Source organism: Nicotiana attenuata, chromosome 12 (assembly GCF_001879085.1).
Source record: "Nicotiana attenuata strain UT chromosome 12, NIATTr2, whole genome shotgun sequence".
In the NCBI taxonomy this organism is placed as follows: Eukaryota; Viridiplantae; Streptophyta; class Magnoliopsida; order Solanales; family Solanaceae; genus Nicotiana; species Nicotiana attenuata.
Window position 1 is genome coordinate 52,341,388 of NC_032000.1, and position 27,985 is coordinate 52,369,372.

Consider the following 27,985-nt stretch of genomic DNA (forward strand, 5'->3'; position numbering starts at 1 on the left):
CCCACCTTACTCTTGGGGAGACTCGAACTCACGGCCTATTAGTTGGAAGTGGAGGTTGCTTACCATCAGAGCAACCCCTCTTGTCTCTGGTCTCATAAGAGGGTATTTAATTCGCAACAGTATTCTGTTCTTACTAATTTTAAATCTTCTATTGACTCTTTCGAAGCAAAATAATATTTTGGAATGTTAGAAAGAATTTATTATAATAAATTAGAAAAAAGACAAAGTTAGCAACTTAAAACAGAAAATATGAAACCCAACCGCAAAAACAGTTTTTTCACAGAAATAACCTTTATCTAATGGTTTTGTAGTAGGTACTACGTTTTAATCATCTTTATATTTTAAGTACAACATCTGACTTTGTCTTTTTCCTAATTAAAATAAAAGTTAGATCATACCTGAAGTGTTATATATATATATATATCCAATGAATGCCAATAGTAGTGAAGCTTAATTACATGATTTGGAGGTAGCAGTGAAAATATATACAGAAGTCGTGATATTAATGGAGGGGGAAGAGGCTAACAATATTAATGGAACTAAAACGCCATTGCTGGAGGGGTGGAAGCTTAGTGGAAGTGGACGGCGGAGCAGCCGGCGTTTCAGCCGTCATAACTCTTTCACGTCGCTCCGCCGTGATTTCTTGTCTAGGCTTCCAGATAAGGTGATCAACTCTTGTGTTATTGATTCTGAAGCTTCATCCATTGTTAATAACCTCTCCATATCCTCTGACTTAACCAAAGGTTCCTCTCTCTCTCTCAGGCTGTTTGGTTCCGGACTAAATAAGTCGTGTTTTTCTTGGAACCGATTTTTATATTATGTATAATATATGTTTTCTATATCAGCCGTTCACTATAGCAGCCAAAAGATATCGGAACGGAACAAACGAGGCTGTTATAGAGAGGTTTGTCAGTATATGTTGTATAAAACTATAGGGCTCGATAATTAATGGATACTGAAAAGTCAAGGATTAGTTTTATCTTGCTATTGTTAATCATATTCCCATGAACATGTTCTTGGCTTGAGAAAAAGTGGAACTGTTTCTTTTCTATGCTAAATTTGGTGTATAGACTAAGTTCTGTAATTTGATCTTAATTCTTAAAGGGCTCAAACAAAAGCTGTTATACAATCGTTTGATTATGTTAATCCAATCACACTTCATATTAAACTCCTTAACATCCTTTAAAGATTGGATAAGGATATCAACTTTTTCTTTTCTTTTCTTTTTTTTATTTTGTAAATAAAGTTAATTTTGCAGGAAACTACACTAGAGCAGTTCAAATATCTACAGCTAGAAAAGGATATCATTAACAACCCCAGTCAGTGGCAAAGCCACATGGTCAATTGACCACCCTTCGTTGAAAAATTACACTGTATATATAAGTAAAATATTACGTTTTAGAGGTATATAACACATATTGAATACCCTTTGTCGGGATTTTTTTTTACTTCATTCAAATTTAAACACCCTTGGAACAAATTTTAGCTTCGCCACTGCCCTCAATTGTCCGTTGACTAAGTTTTATGATGATAGGAGAAAAGGAATACTATGAAAAACAGTTTGAAACCTTGAAGTCATTCGAGGAAGTTGATATTGCAGTCGCTGCTGATTGCATTGATGAAGAAGATCTTGAAGAGCAAGCCCAACATGAGAGAGCAATGAGAATCTCCAATTATGCAAACATTATACTGCTTGCTCTCAAGGTGACCAGAATTTACTTAATTTAACTCTTGATTAACATTAGAATGAGAAACCATCTATTAATGTGTATGCATTTCTTTGTCCTGTAATATATTTATGCGATGAAAGTGAAATTCTGGTTTATGTTTGAGTGACCTGGAAAAATGATAAAGATGGCGGTATTATATGGCTTTTTGTTACAATAGCAGTATTGACACATATCGCGCCTTGCAGATCTATGCCACAGTAAAGAGTGGTTCTTTAGCTATTGCTGCATCTACATTGGATTCATTACTTGACCTCATGGCTGGTGGAATACTATGGTTCACTCATCTTTCAATGAAGAACATTAATGTCTATAAATATCCTATTGGAAAATTGAGAGTGCAGCCTGTTGGAATCATCGTCTTTGCTGCTATTATGGCTACACTTGGTATGTTATCTGCTTTGACTTTGCGTTTGAAATTCCATTATCGGGTTAGTGAATACATGGTGCGACTTTAGCTAACCGAGGACATGGCCCTTGACAGGAGGATATGGAGGTCGAAGATTATGGTAGAAGGGTAATAGGTCATAGTGTGTTTTTCTAATGTGTTCCAGGTTTATTAGGGCTAGCTGACTAGTACATTTTCTTTGATTCTTAGAGTGCTAGTGTTAGGGTTATTTTTAGTACTATCTTCCGCTTCAGTTTTCTAGTACTGTGTCGTGTTACTGCTTGTTGCTATTGCTATTGCTTTCTTCCATTTGTTTTTTTTTTTCCGTTCATACATTGATGGTATCATTTTCCTGGCCTTGTTGTTGTTATTACCTTGTTTCTATTCTTCCTCTCGAGCCGAGGGCCTTTCGGAAACAGCCTCTCTACGACTCTACCCCCAAGATAGGAGTAAGTTGGGATTTCACCGGGTTGGTGTTGGGTTAGTGAATACGTGATCAGTTTGGAAAGGTGAGAGACAGGCATCGGAAACAAAAAACAGGATGACGGCTTTCAAAAGACGAGTAAGAGACGGGGAGATGGAGGCTCTCGAAACCAAAGGAGATTAGAGAGAACATGAGAATTAGCACCATTCATATGAGAGCTAACCTCTTTGTATATGAAATTCTTCAATTTGCATAATCATGTGCATTTCTTTGTAGGCTTTCAGGTGCTGATCCAGGCTGTAGAACAACTAGTTGAAAATAAACCTACTGAAAAGATGACTTTGAATCAGCTCGCATGGTTATATTCCATCATGTTAACTGCCACAGTAGTAAAACTTGCCCTATGGCTTTACTGTAGAAGCTCAGGAAACAACATTGTTCGTGCGTATGCAAAGGTGTGTGTACAGGGGCGGACCTAGAGTATAGAATATGGGTTCCCGGGAACCCAGTAACTTTTGCATAGATCCTGTATTTATATTAAGAAATCACTTAATATTTGTAAATATCTAACTGTGAACCCAGTTATTATTGCATATTAATCTAAAATTACGGTAGGAACCCATAAGCCTCAAATCCTGGATCCGCCTCTGTAGTGTGTAGTGTCCTTACCTTCTGGTTTTCCACATCTTCGCCTGATAATCTGTTTGCCTAATTTGTTGATTTATTCGTCAGGATCACTACTTCGACGTGGTTACTAACGTAGTCGGGTTAATAGCAGCTGTACTTGGTGATAAGTTCTACTGGTGGATTGATCCTGTTGGTGCTCTTATCCTTGCTATTTATACAATCTCAAATTGGTCAGGCACTGTGATAGAGAATGCAGGTATATACTTACATGTTCCTGTTGAATTTATAGTTCTTCAATAACTCATGGAAGTTAACAGCAACGTTCAAAAAACACAGACTAGACTCTAACCTTGTAAGAAAAATTATCCTTTTAGGATGTATGTAAGAATTAGGCTTGTTGGAAACCTCAGTCCAGGGCATAATATATGTTGTCTATCGTTGTATGCTGAAGCAAACTCCAATATTTTCTTTTGTTATGACAATGGTGTTCAAGCCAACTTGCATGTAGCTCGACTATTCCACCGGGTACCTGCTACCTCTCACCAGTGCAGGTATCTGAAAACTCTGCCGACCAACGCTTAGGCAGATGGAAAGAAATATGACTAGTGGCTTTTTCCCTCTGCTAGGATTTGAATTGGAGACCTCATGGTTCTCCTCCCACTTCATTGACCACTATGTCACATACTTAGATGCAAAACTCCGATATTTTCTTGGTGTTATCTCATATCAATACATCAAATAAATCCTGAATGAGGTTCTTGATGCAGTGTCACTGGTGGGACAATCAGCTCCGCCTGAAGTTATGCAGAAGTTAACATATCTTGTTATAAGACATCCTCAAGTGAAACGTGTTGATACAGTTCGAGCATACACCTTTGGTGTCTTGTACTTTGTTGAGGTCAGTCTCCAATATCATGAGATCATTTTCCTAAACATCTTTGATATGAACTAAGTGAACTATTAAGGCATAGTCTTTTCCAGAACTCGGCTGATTTCAAAATGTTGCTTCCTTTCTTTTAACATAGGTTGATATTGAACTCCCAGAAGATTTGCCATTGAAAGAAGCACATATTATCGGAGAGACTCTACAAATAAAGCTCGAGAAACTCCCTGAAGTCGAACGTGCATTTGTTCATCTTGATTTTGAATGTGAACACAAACCAGAACACTCTGTCCCCAGCAAGCTGCCCAACAATGAAACTTAAGTGCACATAAACTAGGAGAAAATTCAATATAAAGAATTGGTGTTGCTGGAATGGCTTTGGTTGGGAGCTCAGCTGCTCCTGAACCTCTACAAATATACTCTTGGTCATGTTTGAGAAATTTGCATGATAATTTTTGTATATTGATTTAAAACATTTCTCCTAACTTCATATTATCCAACATACTGGATTTATTGAAGATCCCAAGACCTTTCCTAGCTATTGGAGCTTTTATCATTTTCAGGATAATTTCCTGTCAAGGGTCATGAGAATATCAATACTCCTGTGTAGTTTGTGTTATGTCATTCTTGAACTGCAATTTACATTGTAAATCCAATTTAAATAAATTTGTAATAGAAAGCTCCTTCCTTTTTCTAATAATGAAGAAAAATTAAGCTCATTTTGGATTTACATATTGGAATGAAATGACTTGAACTAAGCATAAAGGATACAAAGGATCCATAAATTTGGAAATTTGTGCAGTTAATTGTATATACATCACATAAGAAAGTTCACCAAAAACTGCGCTGTTCGGACGAGCTAAATGAAACAAGTGCCACTATAACTAAAATTTCCTATGCCATAACAATCGTTTAACCTACCAACCACTTTTTACAATTGCCCATGATAGAAAAAGAGAATAGAACAATAAGAAAAGGGAAGGGGGGGGGGGGGGGGGGGGGTACCCAACGTCAGATGTTGCAACTTCTCACGATACAGTTCGGCCAAAGCATAGACAAGAAAGATAGAGATTTTTTGCCCACTTTTCCTGCAAAAAGAAGAAAAAAAGAGAAGCATTAAAAAGCAAAGTACTCATTTTCATCTAATAACCTACTTTTTTTACATAGGTCACATCTATAAACGTTTAAACTAAAGGTTTTCCAACATAGGGACTACAAATATTAGTGACAATGGAACCATGAAAAGATTTAGCTTTTTGAAGATATCAAACACAAGCATGAATTTTCTTTCTGTATATGCATCGAAGCTCTTCTAGACGTACTCAGCAAAATCAGATGCTAACACATTCCACATCACAAATTACCATACCTTAACATGTGTGCTTGGAAACTGAGATGTTCTCAATGTTTCCTGAGTCTCATTGCCAGGTTTTCGTCGAGGCACGCTCAAGATAAGAGCAGCTTGATCTGACGTAGCAGCTGTTGCTGTAATACGATAACCACTATTCCACCGTTCATGAATGCCTTCACTTGGATAAAGAAAATCGAGTTCCACTACCTATCCAGAGGGGAAAAAAGAGCAATTTTACCATAAGTAGTATAAGATAAAACCAAAGGGGAATGTACTGGGTGGAAGTAGATGATACAAAATTTAGAAACAAGTAACACCATAGAGGCACATCCATTTTTTTGCTAGGTGGGATGTAGGGAGTGTTTGTTGTTTTGGAATGTTCTCTGTATCTCTAAGTACCGTCTTGATACTGTTATAATAAATCTTTACCTTCTCAAAAAACAAAACAAAAAAAATCACGAAGGTAAGTTTGTTTAGAAGAACACATTTAAGCTGGACATAATTCTGTTAGTTCTGATAGGCTTCTCTTTCTTTCTCTTCTACTCAATTAGTAGAGTTACTAAAGGGATTATTATTATCAAAATAAATGTTGAAAAACTTCCAAACATACTTTTTCAACTTCAACCCAATATTGTCCAAAGACATACTAATTCTTTTTTTTTCCTTTTCTTGGATGAAGTAATAATAGATTTCATTCCTGGCATTAAGAAGATGCACAAACTTACAAACCTAGGTAAAGGTTAACCCATGCTACGCACGGGCCCAAACTCAAATGAAGATATTAACACAAACCAATATCATTAACGACTAATTTTATTTTCTGTTGATAACCAATAAATTTGATCTCAATTTTATTTTACGATCATCAGGAAGCTCAAATTAATATCATCGCAACATATTCTTTTACAGTGAAAAACAGTTAAATTTAAAATATTTGTTTTGAAACTCAAGTGTGGCAACTTTGTTTTAATTTTTGGAACTATGCGGTTAATAATCATTGACAAGCTAATTGCCATACTATAATACCAGTTCGGACATATTGGGATTGAGAAATGAACAATCTTTGTCAAACTTTAACGGAGCAAAAAATGTAAAGTCATTAAACGGATCGTGAAACAACTGTTAGCAACAAACACTCTTCAGGATAATTTACAAGGATAAATGAATCCACATTTGACAAAAATTAGCACTACATTGACGTAAGATGTCATGAATTTTCAGTTCCCTTTTGGAAGAGTTAAGTAATAATTCAAAGGAACAGCTAGGGCCGAGATGTAGCCAAACAATGCTCAAAGGGAACTTTTTTGGCAATATAGTCCGTTAATGGTTACTGAATATTTTAACCAGGTGTTTTTTCCCGAAACTAAGTATATGGTTGATCAAATTGGAAAACATGGTTCAACATTTTCTATCTTATTTGTTTTATTTTATATGACACTCTTTTTCTTAGTCTTGAAAACGCACCTGCTTTCCGGATCCTCACTTACAATCCTACAATCCTCCACCACCACCACCGGCGCCGGCACTGCAACAGCCTCATCCGTCATCTCCATTTCCCTCAGTTGAATCTCAAGCTCATTCTTGTATTTGTTATATACGTTCTGTTGATTTATTTTTCTGACTCTATTGTGTTTTGTTTAGGGTTCTTCTTTTGACAGTTTTATTTATTTATTTATTATCTAATTTATTAAAAAAAAATCAAAATCAATTTAAGGTTTTATTACAACCTTCTTGCGCTCCTTTGCTACGGGTGGGGCCTCACCAGTGGTAGCGGTGACAACCCCTCCTTTGTTTCTCTTCGTGGTGTTTTGTGCGTATTTCAGGTTAGGGACTTTGGCTATTAGCGGTGAGCGGGACGTGCGTGTGCAAACATAAGGAACAACCCCGGCAAGGGTCAACGAGGGGCGGCGGAAGTTGGACGCGAACGTGCTAGGTGGACGCAACATCGTCGTATATACCAAGACAATTCCCAGTTTCCACTTGCGGGAGTTGGTATCTCCTGTTTTTCTTTTCCCCGTTATTGTGTTAGTTAAATTGTTGCAATCTTAGTTCCTATTAGTTTTTTCACACTATTAGTGCGCTTATAGTCGCAGCCTGTCTTTGTCTAGCGCGGTATGTTGCCTTGTGCGTGTTAGTGGTTTTCCCGTAGTTTGCCGTAGGTGTAGTGGCTGTGGTCTGGGATGGTGAGGTCATGTCCTCGGGGAGAGCGGGGGGTGGGGCGGGAGGCGGGGCAGGGGTTACGAGGTGGGTCGGGAGGCAAGGGAGGTAAAAGAAACAGGGGTGTCTATAGGTTAAGAATCGGGTCATGCAACGTAGGTTCATTGACGGGTAAGTCTATAGAGTTGGCAAAGATTCTCCAGAAGAGGAGGGTCAACATAGCGTGTGTCCAAGAGACTAGGTGGGTAGGGTCGAGGGCGAAGGATGCGGACGGGTATAAACTTTGGTACTCAGGAGCCCAGAGAGGTAAGAATGGAGTGGGTATCTTGGTGGATAGGGAACTTAGAGCGTTTGTGGTTGAGGTTAGACGAGTGAATGATAGATTGATGGTTATTAAGTTGGTGGTTGGAGAGTACACCCTAAACGTCGTTAGCGCCTATGCGCCGCATGCGGGCCTAGATGAGGAGGTTAAACGACGTTTCTGGGAGGGGTTAGATGAGATTGTGCGCCAGGTTCCGCCCGCTGAGAAGCTATTCATAGGAGGGGATTTCAATGGTCATATTGGGGCGTCCGCAGGTGGCTATGGCGAGGTGCATGGAGGCTTTGGTTTTGGGGAGAGGAACGGAGGAGGTACCTCGCTGTTGGACTTCGCTAACGCTTTTGGGTTGGTGATTGCGAACTCTTGCTTTCCGAAGAGGAAAGAGCATTTGGTTACTTTTCAAAATGCGGTAGCAAAGACCCAGATTGACTATCTCCTCCTCAGGAAGTGTGACAGCGAGTTGTGCAAGGACTGCAAGGTGATTCCGAGTGAGACACTCGCGACGCAGCATAGACTCTTGGTGTTAGACGTTGGTATTGGGATAGAGAGAAGGAAAAGGATAGCTCGGAGAAAACCAAGAATTAGGTGGGGAGCCTTGACTAAGGATAAAGCCCAAGAGTTGGAGTGCCGGTTGTCGGCTATGGGAGCTTGGAGGAGCAGTGGGGACACGAACACTATGTGCTCAGCGACAGCAGACTGTATAAGGGAGTCTGCGAGAGAGGTGTTAGGGGTCTCGACCGGTGCCTCCGGTGGGCACAAAGGAGACTGGTGATGGAATGAAGTGGTCCAAGGTAAAGTGGAAGCGAAGAAGGCAGCATACCTGAAGTTAGTGGGGAGCATAGATGAGGAGGAGAGGCGAGCGTGCATGGAGAGATATAAGATAGCTAGGAAGGAAGCTAAATTGTCGGTCACGGAGGCTAAGAATGCGGCTTATGGTCGTATGTACGAGGAACTGGGGGAAAAAGGCGGGGAGAAGAAGTTATTCCGGCTGGCCAAGTTGAGAGAGAGTAAGGCTCGAGATTTGGACAAAGTGAGATGCATTAAGGATGAAGATGGTAGAGTACTGGTGGAGGATGCCCAGATTAAGAGGAGATGGAAGACTTACTTTCATAAACTTCTAAATGAAAAAGGGGATCGTGATATTGTGCCAGGCGAATTGGAGCATTCCGAGAGTCATCGTGACTTCGGGCCCTGCAGGCGTATTGAGGTCGAGGAGGTCGTGGGAGCTATGCGTAAGATGAGTAGGGGCAGAGCGACCGGGCCAGACGAGATTCCGATGGAATTTTGGAACTGTGTAGGGAGAGCAGGTGTGGAGTGGTTGACTGGGTTGTTTAATGCTATTTTTAAGGCGAAGAGTATGCCGGATGAGTGGAGGTGGAGTACGGTGGTTCCATTGTATAAGAACAAAGGTGATATCCAGAGTTGTAACAACTATAGGGGTATCAGATTATTGAGTCATACCATGAAAGTATGGGAGAGGGTGGTTGAAGCGAAGGTGAGGATGACAGTGTCTGTATCCGACAACCAGTTCGGGTTCATGCCGGGTCGCTCCACCACAGAAGCTATACACCTTGTTAGGAGGTTGGTGGAACTGTACAGAGAGAGAAAGAAGGATCTGCACATGGTGTTTATTGACCTAGAGAAAGCGTATGACAAGGTTCCTAGAGAAGTTCTCTGGAGATGCTTGGAGGCAAAAGGTGTGTCGGTTCCTTATATTATGGCAATTAAGGACATGTACGATGGGGCTAAGACTCGGGTTAGGACAGTAGGAGGCGACTCTGAGCATTTTCCGGTTGAAATGGGGTTACACCAAGGCTCTGCGCTCAGTCTGTTCTTATTCTCCCTGGTGATGGATGCGATAACAAACCATATACAAGGGGAGGTGCCATGGTGCATGTTATTCGCCAATGACATAGTTCTGATTGATGAGTCACGAGCCGGTGTTAACGAGAGATTGGAAGTCTGGAGACAGACTCAAGTCAAAGGGTTTCAAGCTAAGCAGAACGAAGACGGAATACCTCGACTGTAAGTTCAGCGTTGAGCCGGGGGAAGTGGACGTGGATGTGAGGCTTGAGTCACAAGTTATCCCAAGTAGAGGCAGCTTCAATTACCTTGGTTCGATTATCCACGGGGGAGGGGAGATCGACGAGGATGTCACACACCGTATTGGGGTAGGATGGATGAAGTGGAGGTTAGCATCTGGAGTCTTGTGTGACAAGAGAGTGCCACCGCTACTTAAAGGTAAGTTCTATAAAGCGGTGGTTAGACCGGCCATGTTGTATGGGGCTGAGTGTTCGACCTGTTAAGAACTCACATATCCAAAAGATGAAAGTAGCAGAAATGAGGATGTTGAGGTGGATATGCGGGCACACTAGGATGGAGAAGATTAGGAATGATGATATTCGAGAGAAGGTGTACGTGGCCCCCATTGATGACAAGATGCGGGAAGCGAGGCTCAGATGGTTCGGGCATGTACAGAGGAGAAATCCAGATGCTCCAGTAAGGAGGTGCGAGCGGCTGGTTGTGGAAGGCACGAGAAGAGGTAGAGGGCGGCCTAAGAAGTATTGGGGAGAGGTGATCAAGCAGGATATGGCGAGGCTTCAGATTTCCGAGGACATGACACTTGATAGGAAGTTGTGGAGGTCGAGTATTACGGTTGTAGGCTAGGAGGTAGTTGAGTCTTGCGTTACTTTGTACCTTTATGAGCCTAGTACGGTAGGGTTTTGTCTAAGATAGCTAGGGCCAATGTCGTGTCTTACTATTTTCTATTTTTCGACGCATGATCCATTTACTAGCCATCGTTTTTGCTTTGCACTTTTCTGCATTTTATGTTCCTATGTTTCCTATGATCTCCGTGGTGAATCTAATATTCTCTCCTTTTGTCTTTTTATTATCTTGAGCCGGGGGTCTTTCGGAAATAGCCTTTCTACCCCTTCGGGGTAGGGGTAAGGTCTGCGTACACACTACCCTCTCCAGACCCCATTTATGGGATTTTACTGGGTTGTTGTTGTTGTTTTTCTTTTTCTTAGTCTTTCCCACAAAGAATGATACATTTTTACTACTCTTTGATCGTGTTTATAATGGAAAAGATGGTTGGATCTTTCTAATATCTCTGTGTTATTATATTTGACACTCTTTCACTTTTACTCTTCTTTTTCTCTTCTAAGAAAAGAATATTATTTTTTATATGTAGGAACTCTTTAATTTAATTTTTTTTTAATTTTCTCTTAATGACGTTAATTGACTATAGAAATATATTACGGCATGTTTATGACCCAAGTTCTAAAGGTAATGTTAGTATATACAAAAAGTCTTTCTTCTTGCTTAAACTCTACGTTCATTCAAATATCATTATGTAAATCCTCTTAGTAATTAATTATACTAAAATATTCCCAAAGTGAAGAAAATCAATTTTTTTAACTTTATTTTCTATTCAAACGAATGAATGAAGAGAACATTTATCTCTCTTCTTTAACTGGAGTTTCTGTAACGTACATTATTCATAGAGAAGAAAGATTTCGTAGTACTAATCACACAAAATTATTCAGAAGTTGGAGAAGATCAAATTTTAAACCTTTAAATTTCGTTCAAATAATATTTATCCCTCTTATAGCTGGAGCTTTTGTTATCTATATTAATTATTCAAAAAGATTCCTGAAATTCAAGCTAAGTTTATTATATTAGCGATTGATTTAACAACCTTTTTTGACGCAACTCAAATGTTGCTTAAACCTTCTTTTTTCATCAAGCAATTAGTTTAACAGACCTAAGCTACAGATAAAGTTAACACTGAAATGGCTTTGGAAAAATGCACACGATGAAATGAAAGTTCATTTCCTTTCTCTTATTTAACTTTTAACCGACACTTGTTTGCAGGCTTGAGTTTAAAATAAATTAGTATAGCTATTTTAATAAGGGAGAGATGCGTGAGGATAAAATCTAGTGGGGCCTACATGGTCATTGGTAGCTTAAATATGTGCAGTAAACGTGTAAATTGTAAATTGTAAATTGTGATGGTGTGAACTGACAAATTTAAGTGGAGCCCATCTGATATGCAGTGGAAATGGAGCTGACAATTTGGCCTTGAAAGTGCCTCAACAACTTCCTTTAATTCACTAAAATCATGTGATGGCATTAACGTAATAATATGCTAAACCAGGGGAGAATATATTTGTTTGGGTCAAGCAGGCATGTCAACGAAGAAGTGCCTGCTTCACCTGTTTTACTAGCACCTCTTGTATAGTAAAAATAAAAAGTAGGTTAGTTAAAAAAAACTCTATTAGCTGCATTAGAACTTTCAAATATCCTTTTTTTCAACTAATTCTTTTCTTATTGTTTAATAATTGAAATTCAATTATAAATTTTGCGATTGAAATTATCTTTCCCCTGCATTTGCTCAAATTATATGTAATGATGTTTAACTTGAGTTACTAGAAATTGTCTTTATTGTATACTGGATATTAAGAATAGTAATATTAATTCACTTATACAACAACAACATACCCAGTATAATGACACATAATGGGGTCTAGGGAGGGTAGTGTGTACGCAGACCTTACCCCTACCTTGTGAAGATAATGTTATAAGTAATTAAGTGCTAATATGTATGATGACTTTTGTGTATGGAAAAATTAGGCGCTTCGCTTCTTGCTTTATGCTTAAAGCCCCATAGGCTATTACTCATTTGTGCTTTTGTTCTTAAACATTGAGTAAATGCAATTATTCCTTCATTTCCTTGTACTAAATACAAGTTCCTTGATGTTACTATTTTTTCCTCTAGCAAAATCGGGTAAAAGATCTGTTATAATTCTGACGATCATTCAATAGCTGTCAGGGAAAAAAAGGAAGTAAATTAAGATATCGAGAGTCTCCTCCTCTCGAGCCTAGGCTTCTATCATTACTAATTAAAATAAGATGAAGTGTGCGAAAGAGGTAATGAGCACACAAACATGCAGACAGAGAGAGAGGAACAACCTGGTTACTGAATCCTGAATTGCGAGACATAACGACTGCCCACCTACTGCCAGCAGTTGCCATGGAGGTTACATGGAACCCTTCTTTCCACTTCTTGCTTATCCACTTGAACGGAAATGACTCACTCACTTTGTAGGACTGCTGAGTGAACTGTGTGCCTGCACATATATAATAATGATTGTAACATCAAGATTATGAAAGTTGAGGAGCTTAGAACTGAAAGCTATAACGCTTAACCTTCAAACCATTCAGGTTACTATGTCACTCATTGTGTGAACATTGAACATATACACATATATAAATATACATGTGCTGTGTGTGCTCGGGTGCGTCTCAGATGTTGCATGTGTGTGTGTGTGTGTATCAATAGCAATCAATTATCTCTCAAGGCCAAACTGGTGGTACCAAACTGGCACATTCATACAATAAACTACAAACCGGATGGCAAAAAAAAAACTGAGAATCTGCTGTTTCCAACTGAAAACCAGCGAAGAGCATGTCCACCCTCTGCCCTGCTGCACTTAAACAACAAATTGGTTCACAACCAGGATTCAAACCTGTGATGTGCGCCTAACATATCCCCTTCCCTCCCCTTAATGGAATCAAACATAGCATAAACTTGACCCAGGGACATCAAATCTTGAGACAAAGGAGCACAATGCTGATGCTTCCTGTCATAAATGCCTTGTCCAAACCACCTTGTCGACGTATTAGGAAACTCTTAAATCTCTACATTAAATTACAAGCACTACTGATATCTTAAAGGGAAAAGCAGGAAAAGATATCCATTAATATCACTAAAGGCAGGTAAAGTGTAAAACTAATCAAAATTTAGCAATTAGAACCCACCTTTTGACATTACAACAAGAGAGCTTCCATTGGTGGCACCAGCAAGAGAACTAATATAATAGTTCTTCTCCCACTGTTCCATTATCCACTCCTGTAACAATGTACAACAAGACCTAACATAGATTAACTATCAGGTTGAAGAGCAGTGAATTGTATTAAGAGCTACGTTACATGGACTCAGCTCCAATACACACAGGATACGGGTGTGTGGAAGTATTTGGTAGGGATACGTGCCTTTTTGGCTAAGTTCTAGCGTATTTTAAAGAATATACACAAGTATGATATACTAATGTCACGCCATTCGACACGTGTACATCATGGCAAATGATGATTCATGTAACATAGTGGAATAAATAGAATTCACAATTTACCTTGTGCAAGAATAATGGTGATAGCTCATAAACTTGGCTCGTGAATTTATTTCCAGCATCCAGGATAATAGCCCACAAGTCGGAACAAGATGCCACACAACTTATATATAAACCTTCTGCATTCCCTTTCTCCACATGCTGTGCCAGCTTTGTATCTGCTACATTATAATGGTACCTATAACAAGCTACATCGCATTAACTAGGGGACTCGTGTACAGAAAATATCTTATCCATAATTACCACTACATACTGAACCAAAAAGGGCTCTCTCCAGAAATCAAGGAGCATAACCACAAGATATCATCCTTGAAAAAAAGTGTAATTTGACAGCTCCTGCCAGTCACAAGATAAAGGACAAAGCCATGCATTATTACCGAACAAACATGTTATGTGAACTCACCAAGTTATAAAGCCTTTAAGGAAGCTACAATATTTTCTACTAACCATATCTAGGCTCTTAGAACTGTATAGTGGCAGCTAGTTCACTCCTTACTCTCTTATCATATAATTTAAAAGTTTCATGTGGTCTAGAAAGCCCAAGAAGTCATATATTTCTTCTTAATCATGTCGCTTCACGCTTCTAGGGCAAATCGTAGTTAAAAGTAGCAAAATTAGCTATATTACTCCAGTTTATGTACCAACAAATGCAGTAAAAAAATCATCAAGCTTCTCCACAACGACCATAGAAAGACATTCCTAAACAAATCAAAAAGTCTCCCCTATCTTTTTCCAAAAGCTATGTAAACAAAAAATATCACAGATACTTTCTGCAAAGTAGATCTTAAGATGAGAAGGCGTAGTACTCCACATAAAAGCTGAATGAAAGACATCACAAAAAGTCAAGAATGGATAGAGGAAGAAGACATTCTCAAAATATTACACTCGATCACAGGTGGAAAAAGATTGAGCCCCGAAACACCAACTATTATCTAGGTTTATACAAGTTCTTGCAGTCAATAACAGAACTCCTGGATAATTGACACCAAAAGCAATAGTGGTTCCATGATTGTGGAGAATCTACCAAATTTCCTAATAAAACTAACTTTATTTCTGAAATAGAAAACCACCCTACGACTTTACACAGCACAGACCACCCAAGAATCCAGTGACAGAGAAAATATAAACTATGAACTAATAGAAATCTGCCTCAATTACTTAACATATATGGCCAGAGACAAGAGCAGGATGTAAAAAAAAAGTTAAGACAAAATGCATTCCCAGTCGCATCTCCGCTGAATAACTACATTTAAACCGGAGAACCTGAAGAATGCAAAATTTCAGTTCCAAGTACAGGAAAATTCATGTATCAAAGTCTCAATGATTTTTCCAAATAACAAAACAGTCCAAACGACTTGTTGAAACAATATGCAATGTCATCCACATTTATTTACTAAATGTAAGTATGCAAGAAGATTATGAGACTAATGCATTGGCTTCAGCGGGATCATAACCAATCCTATACACAACGCTTGCACTGGATACTGATCAAAGCCAAAGGGAGGACCAAACAAGCACACCTGCTTAGGATGATATATGCTGAAAGCGGGCATTCCATTTGGTGTGAAAGAAATGCTATAGTTTTTGAGAATGAGGAGAGGACTGTTGAAAGCCTAGCAAGGGAGTTAGCTGGTATAAGTAATGTTAGAGCTAATGCTGTAATTAGAGGATTGTTGCAGAAGTTACACTTATAGATTAACTGATGATAGAGTTTCTGTTGACATAGGGTTTCCAATTGTATATAGATATTGGGATTAGGAAGAAACTCTCCCTAGGAGGTGGGCTTCTTAAATTAATATCATAAAGGAAGATAGTAGTAGAGTTAGTGTAAGGTTCTGTGATTGTTTACAGGTAGCAGCAGACTGAGATGTGTCCAGCTACAGTTTTGTAATTCTCTCTTGGTGATTAATAAAATAATTTAGTTACCAAAAAAATGCATTATCATCTAATCTGCTAATCCAAAAGCAATGCCCTAATTGAAGTCTTAATTCAGAACACGAAGTGTCTCCTTCATGGCTTCATCACAGCATCATTAGCCTAAATAAAACTAGCAAAACATTTTTATTCTACACCACTCATGAGGCTTGACAACCCAACCCTACCCACAATTTGCGGGAAAAGGGAAATCAAGAAAATTTCCCAAAGAAGCACCTTGACATTTTACCACCAATGGAACATACAATTTATTTTTAATAGTAAAGGTACTAACCACTAACAGAACAAAACTATAGTATCCACCGAATAATCGTGTGAGTGCAGCACATAAACCACAATTCAATCGCTTTGCATGGGAAAATACATAATACAACAACTACGCCTCAATCCTAAACAAGCAGGGGTCGGCTAGATGAATCCTAGTTGACCATGATACTCATTTAATATATTGTGAGAAAGCACAGGAGAAATTATATTATTGATGTATTAACATATGTTACAATGAGCCCTATATATATACACACATAACATGTCCTACTCCTAATATATATTGGATTAGGGTTATTTATTTACTCCTATTTACATGACTATTCTAACACTCCCCCTCAAGCTGGTGCATATAAATCATATGTACCGAGCTTGTTACATATGTAGTTAATACGAGGACCAGTGAGGGACTTGGTGAAAATATCTGCAAGCTGATCATTCGACTTCACAAACTTTGTAGCAATATCTCCCGAGAGTATCTTTTCTCTAACAAAGTGACAGTCAATCTCAATGTGTTTAGTTCTCTCATGGAACACTGGATTTGACGCAATATGAAGAGCAGCTTGATTATCACACACAAGTCCCATCTGACTAATCTCACCAAATTTCAACTCCTTGAGCAACTGTTTGATCCAAATTAGCTCACATGTCGCCATAGCCATCGCTAGATATTCTGCTTCTGCACTAGACCGAGCAACCACATTCTGTTTCTTGCTCTTCCAGGACACCAAATTTCCTCCTACCAAGACACAATATCCAGACGTAGAACGTCTATCAGAAGGTGATCCTGCCCAATCAGCATCTGAGTATCCAACGATCTGCTCATGGCCTCGACCCTCAAACAATAAACCTTTGCCTGGAGCTGATTTTATATACCGAAGAATGCGAACAACTGCATCCCAATGACTATCACACGGAGAATCCATAAACTGACTCACAACACTCACAGAAAAGGAATGTCAAGGTCTTGTCACTGTAAGGTAATTTAATTTACCAACCAACCGTCTATATCTTGCAGGATCGCTAAGAGGCTCCCCCTGTCCTGGCATAAGTTTAGAATTCGGATCCATCGGAGTGTCAACCGGTCTACAACCTGTCATTCCTGTCTCTTCAAGAATATCTAAGGCATACTTTCGTTGTGAGATCACAACACCTGAGCTAGACTGAGCGACCTCAATACCCAGAAAATACTTTAGTTTGCCCAGATCCTTAGTCTGAAAGTGTTGCAAGAGATGTTGCTTCAATTTAGTAATACCATCCTGGTCATTGCCGGTAATAACAATGTCGTCAACATAGACCACCAGATAAATACAGAGACTCGAGGCAGAATGCCGATAGAATACAGAGTGATCAGCTTCACTCTGAATCATGCCAAATTCTCGAATAACTGTGCTGAACTTACCAAACCAGGCTCGAGGAGACTGCTTTAGACCATAAAGTGACCGACGCAAGCGACATACAAGGCCACGAGACTCCCCCTGAGCAACAAACCCAGGTGGTTGCTCCATATAAACTTCATCCTCAAGGTCACCGTGTAAAAAAGCATTCTTAATGTCCAGCTGATAGAGGGGCCAATGGCGAACAGCAGCCATGGATAGAAAAAGGCGGACTGATGCTATCTTAGCCACAGGAGAGAAGGTATCACTGTAATCGAGCCCAAATATCTGAGTATATCCTTTGGCAACAAGACGAGCCTTAAGACGATCAACCTTACCATCCGGACCAACCTTGACTGCATACACCCAACGACAACCAACAGTAGATTTACCTGAAGGAAGAGGGACGAGCTCCCAAGTACCACTCGTATGTAAAGCAGACATCTCGTCAATCATAGCCTGTCGCCATCCTGGATGAGACAATGCTTCACCTGTAGACTTAGGGATGGAAACAGAGGACAAAGAAGATAGAAAAGCATAATAGGGTGATGACAAACGATGATAACTCAAACCGACATAATGGGGATTAGGATTAAGGGTGGCCCGTATACCTTTCCGAAGTGCAATCGGTTGATTAAGAGGAGACAAGTCCGCAGTATTAGCAGGGTCAGGTGCAGGACGTGAATCAGCTGGACCTGATGCTGGGCGCGGACGACGATGATATGTCAAAAGTGGTGTTCCTGTGGCAGGGAGTCTAGGAGGAGCCACACTAGACTCCTCAACGGCTGGAATGGATAAGACTTCTATAGCGGAAGGTGAAGGAGGAGCTATAGGAGACTCGGGTAAGACTTCTGTGGCGGAAGGTGAAGGAGGAGCTATAGTAGACTCCTTAAAGGTCGGTATAGGTAAGACCTCAGATATATCAAGGGGGTCAGAAAGGTCAGAAGAGGTAAAGAAAGGTTTAGACTCAAAAAATGTGACGTCAGAGGACATAAAGTACCTACGAAGATCAAGTGAGTAACAACGATAGCCCTTCTGAACACGAGAATAACCAAGGAAGACACACTTGAGAGCACGAGGAGCTAACTTATCTTTCCCAGGGGCTAGGTTATGAACGAAACAAGTGCTCCCAAAAACACGAGGGGGAACAGAGTATACGGGTGATTGGGGACACAATACTGCATACGGTATCTGATTCTGGATGGGAGAGGAAGGCATCCGATTAACTAAATAACAAGCTGTGAGAACTGCATCGCCCCAAAAACGCAGCGGAACATGAGATTCAATGAGAAGTGTGCGAGCAGTCTCAATGATGTGCCTATTCTTTCTCTCTGCAACCCCATTTTGCTGAGGGGTATAAGGACAAGAGGTCTGATGAATAATTCCTTGAGAAGTCATAAACTGCTGAAATTGAGAGGATAAATATTCTAAGGCATTATCACTGCGAAAAGTGCGAATGGAAACACCAAATTGATTTTTAATTTCAGCACAAAAATTCTGGAATATAGAAAACAACTCAGAACGATCTTTCATTAAGAAAATCCAAGTACATCTTGAATGATCATCAATAAAACTAACAAAATAACGAAATCCCAAGGTTGAACTGACTCTACTAGGACCCCATATATCAGAGTGAACTAAAGAAAAAATAGACTCTACGTGACTCTCAATACTACGAGGATAGGAGGCTCGGGTATGTTTCCCGAGCTGACATGACTCACACTCTAATGTGGATAAACTAGACAAACCAGGCACCATCTTCTGAAGCTTGGATAAGCTTGGATGTCCTAAACGTTTGTGAATTAGGTCCGGAGGATCTGTAACTAGACATGCCTTGGAGGATTTTAGGGAGTTAAGGTAGTAAAGCCCTTCTGATTCAAGTCCTGTTCCAATCGTCTGCCCTGTACTGCGGTCCTGCATAATAAAAGAATCATCAATAAAATATATACCACAATGGAGGGCACGAGTCAAACGACTAACAGATGCAAGATTAAAAGGACAGCCAGGGACATAGAGAACGGAATCTAGAGTGACAGAGGGTAGGGGATTCGCTTGTCCAACTCCTTTTGCTTTGGTTTGAGACCCATTGGCTAAAGTAACAGTGGGAAGAGACTGTGAATACGCAATATTTGACAAAAGTGATTTATTACCAGAGATATGATCAGAAGCGGCTGAGTCCACAACCCATTGTCCAGGAGGACTAGACTGGGAAACACAAGCAAAAGAATTACCAGCAACAGAAGTATTAGTCTGAGCAACAGAAGCTACTTGTGGAGATGTCTGCTTACTTGCTCGATACTGAAGGAACTCATTATACTCCCCTTCAGATAAAGAAAATCCCTGGTTACCTGTAGTCTCAGTCTGAGCAACATAAGCATTTTTGGTTGGGCGGCCATGTAAAGAATAGCATACATCACGAGTGTGTCCAAGTTTATGACAATAGGAGCACTTGGGTCTAGATCTTCCAAAACGACCTCCTCCTCGTCTATTTTCCATAGTATGAGATGCCCGATTGTCCACTGATTGGGATACGAGGACAGATGAGTCAAGTGTCTGTGATGAGCTCACTGGGTGACTAGGTGCTGCAGCAAGGCGAAGTAATCGAGAGAATAATTCATCAACTGTGGGGACGGTTGGACTAGCCAAAATCTGGTCACGTACTGAATCAAGGTCATTAGGGAGTCCAGCGAGTGTAAGAACTAGAAACATCTTCTGTCGTTGCTCTTGTTGTTTTTCAATACTGGCAGAAACTGGCATCAACGTCTCAAATTCTTCCATGACTGCCTGAACTTGTCCCAAGTAAGTAGACATATCTAATTCCTGTTTCTTCAAGCTTGTCATTCGCGATATTACATCATAGAAACGAGATATGTCATTAGTGTATAGATTACGAGCCTTTTCCCAAACTAAATAACATGTCTGGAATGGACGGAACAAGGGCATCAACTTGGAATCAATAGATCGCCACAGGATACTACATAACTGAGCATTGACCTTCTCCCACTGTGTTTTGGCCTTTTCATCACCTTCGCTAGCCTTTTTTGTTAAATGATCTTGAACTCCTTGACCTTTACACCACAACTCGACAGATGAAGCCCAATCTAAGTAGTTTGAACCTCCCATTAAAGTTCTGAGGTAATCATAACACCGGAACTGCCAGAACCCAGGTTTCTAGACCCGAAAGCATCGACTCCCAAAGACATGGTTGGATTATCACCAAATAAGAAAAAGAATCAACTGAAAATTCTCTGAAACAGATGAAGAAAACAGGAAAAGTACTGTAGCTGCCGGAAAAATCAGTGTAGTCGCCGGAAAAACTCAAAGTGGTCGGAATCAAACGAAAACAGGATGGGTAGGGTCGGAATTGCTGTGCGACCAGGCTGTCCTGAAGAAGCTCGGCCAAAAAATGGCCGGAAGAGGCCTCACGCGCCGGCGCGTGACGACGGAGACTCGCCGGAAAATATTTTCCGGCGGCGCGTGAGGGCGCGTGGGAGAGGTTCTGCCGGAGAAAGTTTTGTGGTTTGGTCGCCGGAAGCTGATCTATCTCGTGGTAGTGTTGGTTTTTGCACAACACCAACGGATATTGATTTTTTCTTGCGGACAGTGCTGTTTTGCCGGAAAAAAAGGTTTTTTTTTTCTTCCCGGAGTCGCTGGAATTTATGCACAGCGATAAATATCTCATGATAGCTCTGATACCATGTGAGAAAGCACAGGAGAAATTATATTATTGATGTATTAACATATGTTACAATGAGCCCTATATATATACACACATAACATGTCCTACTCCTAATATATATTGGATTAGGGTTATTTATTTACTCCTATTTACATGACTATTCTAACATATATGAAATGACATTTCCACCTCTGTTTCATGGGCTTTCTGGCATTGTAAATCGAAATCCACTGTGTTGCAGGAACTCCCATGCGAACCTTCTTTCTAGGCTGCTCTTCTTCCTCCTCTAGATTTAATCTCCCTCGCTTTTGGCCAACTTGAATAATCTACAGCGATAACATGATAAGGTCATATATTTTTACAATAATGTAAGCAAAAATAAATAAGCAAAGTTGGTCACATGTAAAATACCACTTTTTGGGCACCATCAGTGTTAATTGGTCTTATAGCAGGATCAGGTCCAAGTAAGCTCCCAAATAAAGAGATTAACTTCGAATAATTAGGTTCTTCATCAAATTTCATATTTATTACTATATCGAGAAACTCTCTCAGAGGCGCTGGACAGAAGCAGCAAAGCGTATCCGGAGATGTTTCCATCTTCTTTTTGCAGACCAAAAACGATTTGTTATCGCCCTAAGATGGTCAGAAGATAAACTTGTGAAAATAGGATGAGCTGGAAGTTGACTGGAACAACTTGCTTGCAGTTCATACGACTCGAGAAAAGCTAGTGCAGATACCTGAAACCCTTGCCATGGCAACCTGCCTTGGTGAAGAAAAATGAGTGTATATGCAAGTGATTCCAGATCATCTCTTCTACTGGCAGTCCTTCCCAAGTGCGCATGCGCACTTGCATACCGAACAGTCCCCCTAGAAATTCATTCACAGAAGGTTGATAAACAGAACGAGAGGTAGGGATCACAATTATGCCCAAGGATAAGACCACATATAACTTACCTAAACATGTCAGGTCTCTGATCATATACCACATGCAGACCTTTCGTATTTTCTCTCCACTTTGTTGCTGTAATTTGGTTGTTCAAAAAGTATTACATGGAATACTGAATCTACAGTTGTTAAGATATTACAGTAAATTAAATTCTCTTACCTAGTCCCAAGTCAACAAGGAACAACTTCTTCTCATGCGGTGTTGATGGCTGACCAAGCAAAAAGTTCTCTGGCTTTACATCTCCATGAATGTAGCTGAGGTCAAGAACAACAATCACTAGAAAGAATTCAAGAAAAAATACTTGGATCCAGCAGTAAAGTTCAAAAGTCAGTAACATAAAATATGAAACCAACAGCTGGACAACTAAATGGACATAAATAAAGGAGGGGCATATTATACCCTTTAGCATGCAGTTTTTCCAAAATTGACAAAGACTCAACTGCAATACATGCCACCATTTCTGAAGACATCCTGCAATTGCAAAAAAGCTAAGCGGAGCTCTTATATTCTACTGCTTGAAGTCCAAATTTACATCTGAATATTCGCTATACAAAGAAAAGCTAATGACATGCATGATAATGGAGGAAAATATAGGCTACTGAGCAAATAAGCATTAGCTACTTACGCCTGCCCAGAGGAATCCCACATGTCCCATAAGCTAGGCCCTAAAATGTCCATAACCTGCATATAACTAATGAGGTCAATAGCATCCTCACATGAACCCAAAACAAATAATACATAAACCAGTATCCACTTTATTCATAATAATCTCAGTAGCAGCACTCACTGCAGGCAAACCGAAGGCTCAATCCACATCGAATATCTAAGTCAAAAAATTTACTAAAAGAGAAAGAAAAAAAAACGAACCAGTCTATTCCAAGAGACTATGCCTTCTCATAGCAAAGCAACCACCCAATCACAGTTTAAGAAACCAGTCTTTACTAGTCACTAGTGAAAAGAACCCTCAGTAAAAACAAGCACCTGAAGGCCTCCAATGAAATAAAAATAATATGGGCCAATTACATCAACCTCCCATACAGAAGGTCATAATTCAAAAGAACTCCCCTCTTGTTCAACATTTCACCACAGAAACCTTCCTTGACTTCTAACTGTCAACAGTTAGTCTGTTTGACTTTCTGACTCAAGCCAACTAAACCTTTTAAAGTTGTAGTTTGCCAATCTTAATGGTTATGTCAATTAATATAAATGGAAAAAGCATACTCTACTACACATATAGTGGAAAAATGCATAACTTACTACACGTACCATTACATAATAGTCTCCTTTTATCCCTTTATAGTGCACCCTAGGCACCCCATGGCTGCCTCCAAGAGTACTGCTCACAAAACAAGTTTAGTCCAGTCAAAATCATATTCCAACATGAGCACCCATTACTTCAAAAGAGATCCATATCCGTACTTGTAAACTTGCCACTCATATGGAGGACCATTGTTACAACCTTTGCTACTTGTATGCTCAAATTTCAGTGCGACCTGAAAAAAAGGATAAATCAGTGAGTGTTAAACCCGTCTATTACTTGAGGAGAACAAATTATCTAGCATGAAAACTGGGAGGGAAAAGGAGAAAACAAGTGCATACCTCCACAGCCCCTTGACCAATTGAACGTTCATTTCCACTAGAAAGACGACGACCCAAAAATACATGACCAAAACCACCTTTACCTAACTTCCTTTCAACCTTATAAACTGGTGACCCTCCTACTTGCACCTAAGAGTCAAATCCAACCAGAAACACAAAGTAAGTGCAAGCAATTCAATTCATAAGTGACTTTCATAAAAATATGACGCTTGTATCTTCGACCCCTTTAGTTTATCATAATAGAAAAGTACGATTCCACGGGAGGGGGTTGGAGGACCAAGGCAATCACAACATCTTTCGGGTGTGGCATATGGAGGAGCATCATGAAGAATTGGGAATCCTTCGGTGGCAACATCTCTTACAGGGTGGGAGATGGAAGGAGAATCAGCTATTGGAATCATAGGTGGTGTGGAGAGGATACTCTGAGGGTCTCCTTCCCCACGTCTTCAGAGTTTCAAACCAAAAGGAATTGATGGTCCATCAAATTCGTAAGGAACATGCAGGGGGGTAGTATGGGACCTCTCATTTAGAAGGAACATGCAAGATTGGGAGATTGCGGAGCTCCAAGATTTACTGACAAAGCTATATGGGCAAGACATGCCTCAGCCATCTTGTGATTCTTGGAGATGGGGTTTGCAAGGCGATGGTTTGTTCACCGTAAAGTCCTTTTACCAGAGTATGTTGGTGAGAGAAGAGGCCACTTTTCCATACTCCTCGATCTGGATTCCTAAGGCGCCCACGAAGGTGTGCTTTTTTGCATGGCTAGCGGCGAGGGGAGTGATTTTGACTGCTGAGAATCTGCGAAAGAGGGGAATTACACTTGTTAGTTGGTGCTATATGGGTAAAAGCTCAGGGGAAGAAGTTGATCATCTTTTGTTGCATTGCCCTGTGTCCTCGGCTTTGTGGAGGGCGATCCTGAACCTTTTTGGTGTTCAATGGGTGATGCCAAGCACTGTAAAGGAAATGCTACATAGCTGGGCCGGTTTTCGTAGAAGAAGAAAGCAAAAGGCGTGGAAGTTCGCCCCGCTAGCTCTCATGTGGATAGTTTGGGAGGAGAGAAATAGGAGAGCTTTTGAGGGGATAGAGTTCCCTTTTTCACATCTTAAGAATAGTCTTTTATCTTTGATCGCTTTTTAGTGCACTCATATAGCCCCCATTTGTATAGAAGATTGGGCGTCTTTTGTAGAGAATCATGTTCTGATGTAAATTCTCTACTTTTTGGTATACTTCTTGTATACGGGAGTTCTCTCCCTTTAGATTAATACAATTTACCTTATCAAAAAGAAGTTTATCATAATCACAAAACTAACTGGAATCACCGCCCCAAATAATGAGCTACCAATACAGGTATCCACTTAATACAGGCCTGGAATCACAGGCTTGCAACTAATCTAAAGTGACTAATATAATCAAAACAAGCCATAGGGGGGTGACATAAAACATTTAATCATCTATTTGAGATTCACATATAGGAGGGTTACAATAGGTTGACAGCTATCATGAAAAAGTCAAGCTTAAATGAACCCTCTAAAGCGGATATAAATGATTCATATCCGCTCCTTATGGAATGAGGAAGAATTAATTAATTTATATTGATAAGATTATTAAAAATTTGACAGGCTATATCACAAGCCACAACATCAAGAATAACTTGCACTGAAGTGTGTAGCAAAGCGGTCAATGAAGTGAGTGAAAACTTTGGAGATCAAGGTCTAAATCCCAGCAACAACAACAATGTCTCAAGCCCAAACAAGTCGGGCCAGCTATATGATCCTCACTTCTCCATTTAAGCTCCACTCATGTCATCATCAATATCAAATAAAACAGAAGTAAAAATAAGTTAAATACATATAAGCAATAGTAAAAATAACAATAATTTTATTTTGGGATTTCTCCAAGACTAAAACATATTCTCCACTACTAGTAGATATCACATATATGGAAGGTTCAAATCCTAGCATATACAAAAAGTGCTAGGCGATTTCTTCTCATGGCTAAGCCTTGGCGGGCAAAGTTATACATACCATTGATGGTGGGAGATAGCAGGTACTAATGAAATAGTTTAATAATAATAATACCTTAATACGAGCATGTGTACGCTTTCATAAATCAGTGTCTCAACAATCAGTATTTCTTATGAATAGTAGGGCACTGAGGGAGAACTTATCCACGACAAAAAGGATGAGGTTTCTGTTGGAGGGTCCCTGACGCCCCGAGTCAAATGGAATTGAAAAGACTTTTTTTATATTTATAAACAAGGTGGCATCTCGAAAGTGCCGCTAGTCGGTTTAATCATGGAATGTCTAAAACACTTGGTCAAATTTATAATAATATGCCCTAGAACATGTTATTGAATTGAGTGAGAGGTCCCTTTCTTTCCTATGATGTGTATGAAAAAAGCAAAAGAATTTTACAGTGTACCTATGGTTGTTAGTTTAGTAAGCAAGTTGGCTCAAACACTATCGTTAATGCAAGCATGTATACAATGAAGGGGGGAGGGGGGCAATGAAATTGAAAATAAGTAAAAAAAATCCACCTTGTCAGGGAAAGGGGAGGAGTTACTCTCATCTTCATGTCCAGTTCCTTTGTTATTATTAGCACTCAACCCACCACTCTCATCCCCCATTTCCTTCTATTCTTCCCTCTTCAGACTCTGGTTTTCGTTGCTGGTTTTTGAGCAGCTACTACTGGCAATTCATTACTACCCATGCAAATAGAGATAGTAAATAAACTGAGTTCGAAACAATTCAGCAAAAATGGAAAAAAGAAACAAAATTGAGTTTGAGTGAAGTGTAGGGGAATTTTATGCTAGGGTTTGATGAAGAAATTATACCCAAAGAAATATCAAAAGTGTAGGGGGAGTTTTGGGTGAAAATTGAAATGAAACGTACTTTGTGCTTAGAGAGAGGCGCGTATTCATTCTTTTTTTCGCTTACTTGTTTTCTCTTTTTTAATTTTGAAATTGGAGGAAATAAGAGTAATTAGTTTCTTAAATGAGTACTCCATTTCTTTGTGAATTTCGAGTTAAACTTTTTTTTCTCATCCGGGGTGGGCCCAAGGAAAATGACTTTGTCAAGGGTGTATAATGCATTTTTTTGATTGAATTATTTTAGGGATTTTTACGTACCTATACACTATTGGAAACTTTATTACTCTCCCTACTCAAGTTTCGCTTTAATTACCTTCTATATACAAAATTACCAATTATGTACATTTTCATGATTTAAGGATAATTAATCAATTCCTACAATCATTGTAACGTACAAATCCAACTCCCCGCGTTTCTCTTTCCGTATCCCTCCCCCCCCCCCCCACACACACACACACACACGTTTATATCTCCACATCCCACCCCTTCTCCCCCACATATCTTGCACAAGAGAGTAGCAATTCCACCACTGACAGCCATTAAAAAGCTTTGAAGCTTTGAATTCGAATTTGGGTTTTCAAAAAAAAAATTATTTGAATTGGGTGTTGTTGCAAAGAATTGGAATTTTCTCTACGTCTCTCTATCTCTCATTCCCTAATTTCAATAATGTAAAGCTAAGGAAAAGAGAGCAACAATTCCACCATTGACAGTCATTAAAAAGCTTTGAAGCTTTGAATTCGAATTTGGGTTTTTTAAAACCATTGTTTGTTTTGATTGGGTGTTGTTGCAAACAATTAGGAATATGGTTTAGAGTTTATATCTCAATTTTGAGGGTGTTTTGGTGAAGATTAGACTTGATTTTGGCTGAATTTCAGATTGAAACTCGAAGAAGAAGAAGAAGAAGACATGACATACATTATGCTGCAGAAATTATAGTAAAGTTGTAATAAAATTGTAGAAAAATTATATTATGTTGTTTATATTTTTTTTATTTATTTAAATATTATATGAAAGTTGAACAATATTGTATAAAAATTCTATTTAAGTTGTATGATATTGTAGTTATATATAACTGGGTAGAAATAATGTGTGAAAGTTGTGGATAAGTTGTATAATATATAATTAGTTGTATGAAATTTATTTTTACTATATATATAAATCGGATACAAAATATACAAAAAGACATATTGTATAAAATTTATATAAAAATTATTTTTAAGTGGTATGATATTGTAGTTGTATATAAC

General features: G+C 39.3%; 2 protein-coding genes across 3 annotated transcripts; one reads left to right on the plus strand and one right to left on the minus strand.

Annotated features, from left to right (window-relative positions):
• Positions 449–5,045, plus strand: LOC109235777 (metal tolerance protein 4-like). The gene is made up of 7 exons (XM_019402025.1): positions 449–743; positions 1,535–1,704; positions 1,916–2,114; positions 2,816–2,994; positions 3,272–3,422; positions 3,934–4,064; positions 4,192–5,045. The coding sequence occupies exons 1-7, from the start codon at positions 506–508 to the stop codon at positions 4,369–4,371; spliced, it is 1,248 nt and encodes a 415-aa protein (XP_019257570.1). The 5' UTR covers positions 449–505; the 3' UTR covers positions 4,372–5,045.
• Positions 5,037–26,834, minus strand: LOC109235775 (casein kinase 1-like protein HD16). 2 transcript variants are annotated; one of them, XM_019402024.1, is made up of 17 exons: positions 26,761–26,834; positions 26,406–26,570; positions 23,870–23,998; positions 23,690–23,763; positions 23,537–23,606; positions 22,896–22,951; positions 22,670–22,741; positions 22,430–22,524; positions 22,279–22,345; positions 22,062–22,191; positions 21,736–21,957; positions 21,514–21,650; positions 14,071–14,245; positions 13,700–13,790; positions 12,851–13,008; positions 5,419–5,607; positions 5,037–5,137 (listed from the first exon to the last, which is right to left on the minus strand). In XM_019402024.1, the coding sequence occupies exons 2-17, from the start codon at positions 26,493–26,495 to the stop codon at positions 5,078–5,080; spliced, it is 1,815 nt and encodes a 604-aa protein (XP_019257569.1). In that variant the 5' UTR covers positions 26,496–26,570; positions 26,761–26,834; the 3' UTR covers positions 5,037–5,077. The 2 variants fall into 2 exon arrangements, with proteins under 2 accessions (XP_019257569.1, XP_019257568.1); XM_019402023.1 differs by lacking the exon at positions 26,761–26,834 and having other exon boundaries at positions 26,406–26,754.

Excerpts from the sequence above, each read along its gene's own strand:
- LOC109235775 (XM_019402024.1), bottom strand. The coding sequence starts at position 26,495 with ATGGGGGATGAGAGTGGTGGGTTGAGTGCTAATAATAACAAAGGAACT. Across the intron at positions 22,742-22,895 it reads TGGGATTCCTCTGGGCAGGC|GATGTCTTCAGAAATGGTGG; the intron begins GTAAGTAGCTAA and ends TTGCAATTGCAG. Across the intron at positions 5,138-5,418 it reads TTCCAAGCACACATGTTAAG|GAAAAGTGGGCAAAAAATCT; the intron begins GTATGGTAATTT and ends TTCTTTTTGCAG.
- LOC109235777 (XM_019402025.1), top strand. The coding sequence starts at position 506 with ATGGAGGGGGAAGAGGCTAACAATATTAATGGAACTAAAACGCCATTG. Across the intron at positions 2,115-2,815 it reads TGCTATTATGGCTACACTTG|GCTTTCAGGTGCTGATCCAG; the intron begins GTATGTTATCTG and ends ATTTCTTTGTAG. Across the intron at positions 4,065-4,191 it reads GTGTCTTGTACTTTGTTGAG|GTTGATATTGAACTCCCAGA; the intron begins GTCAGTCTCCAA and ends CTTTTAACATAG.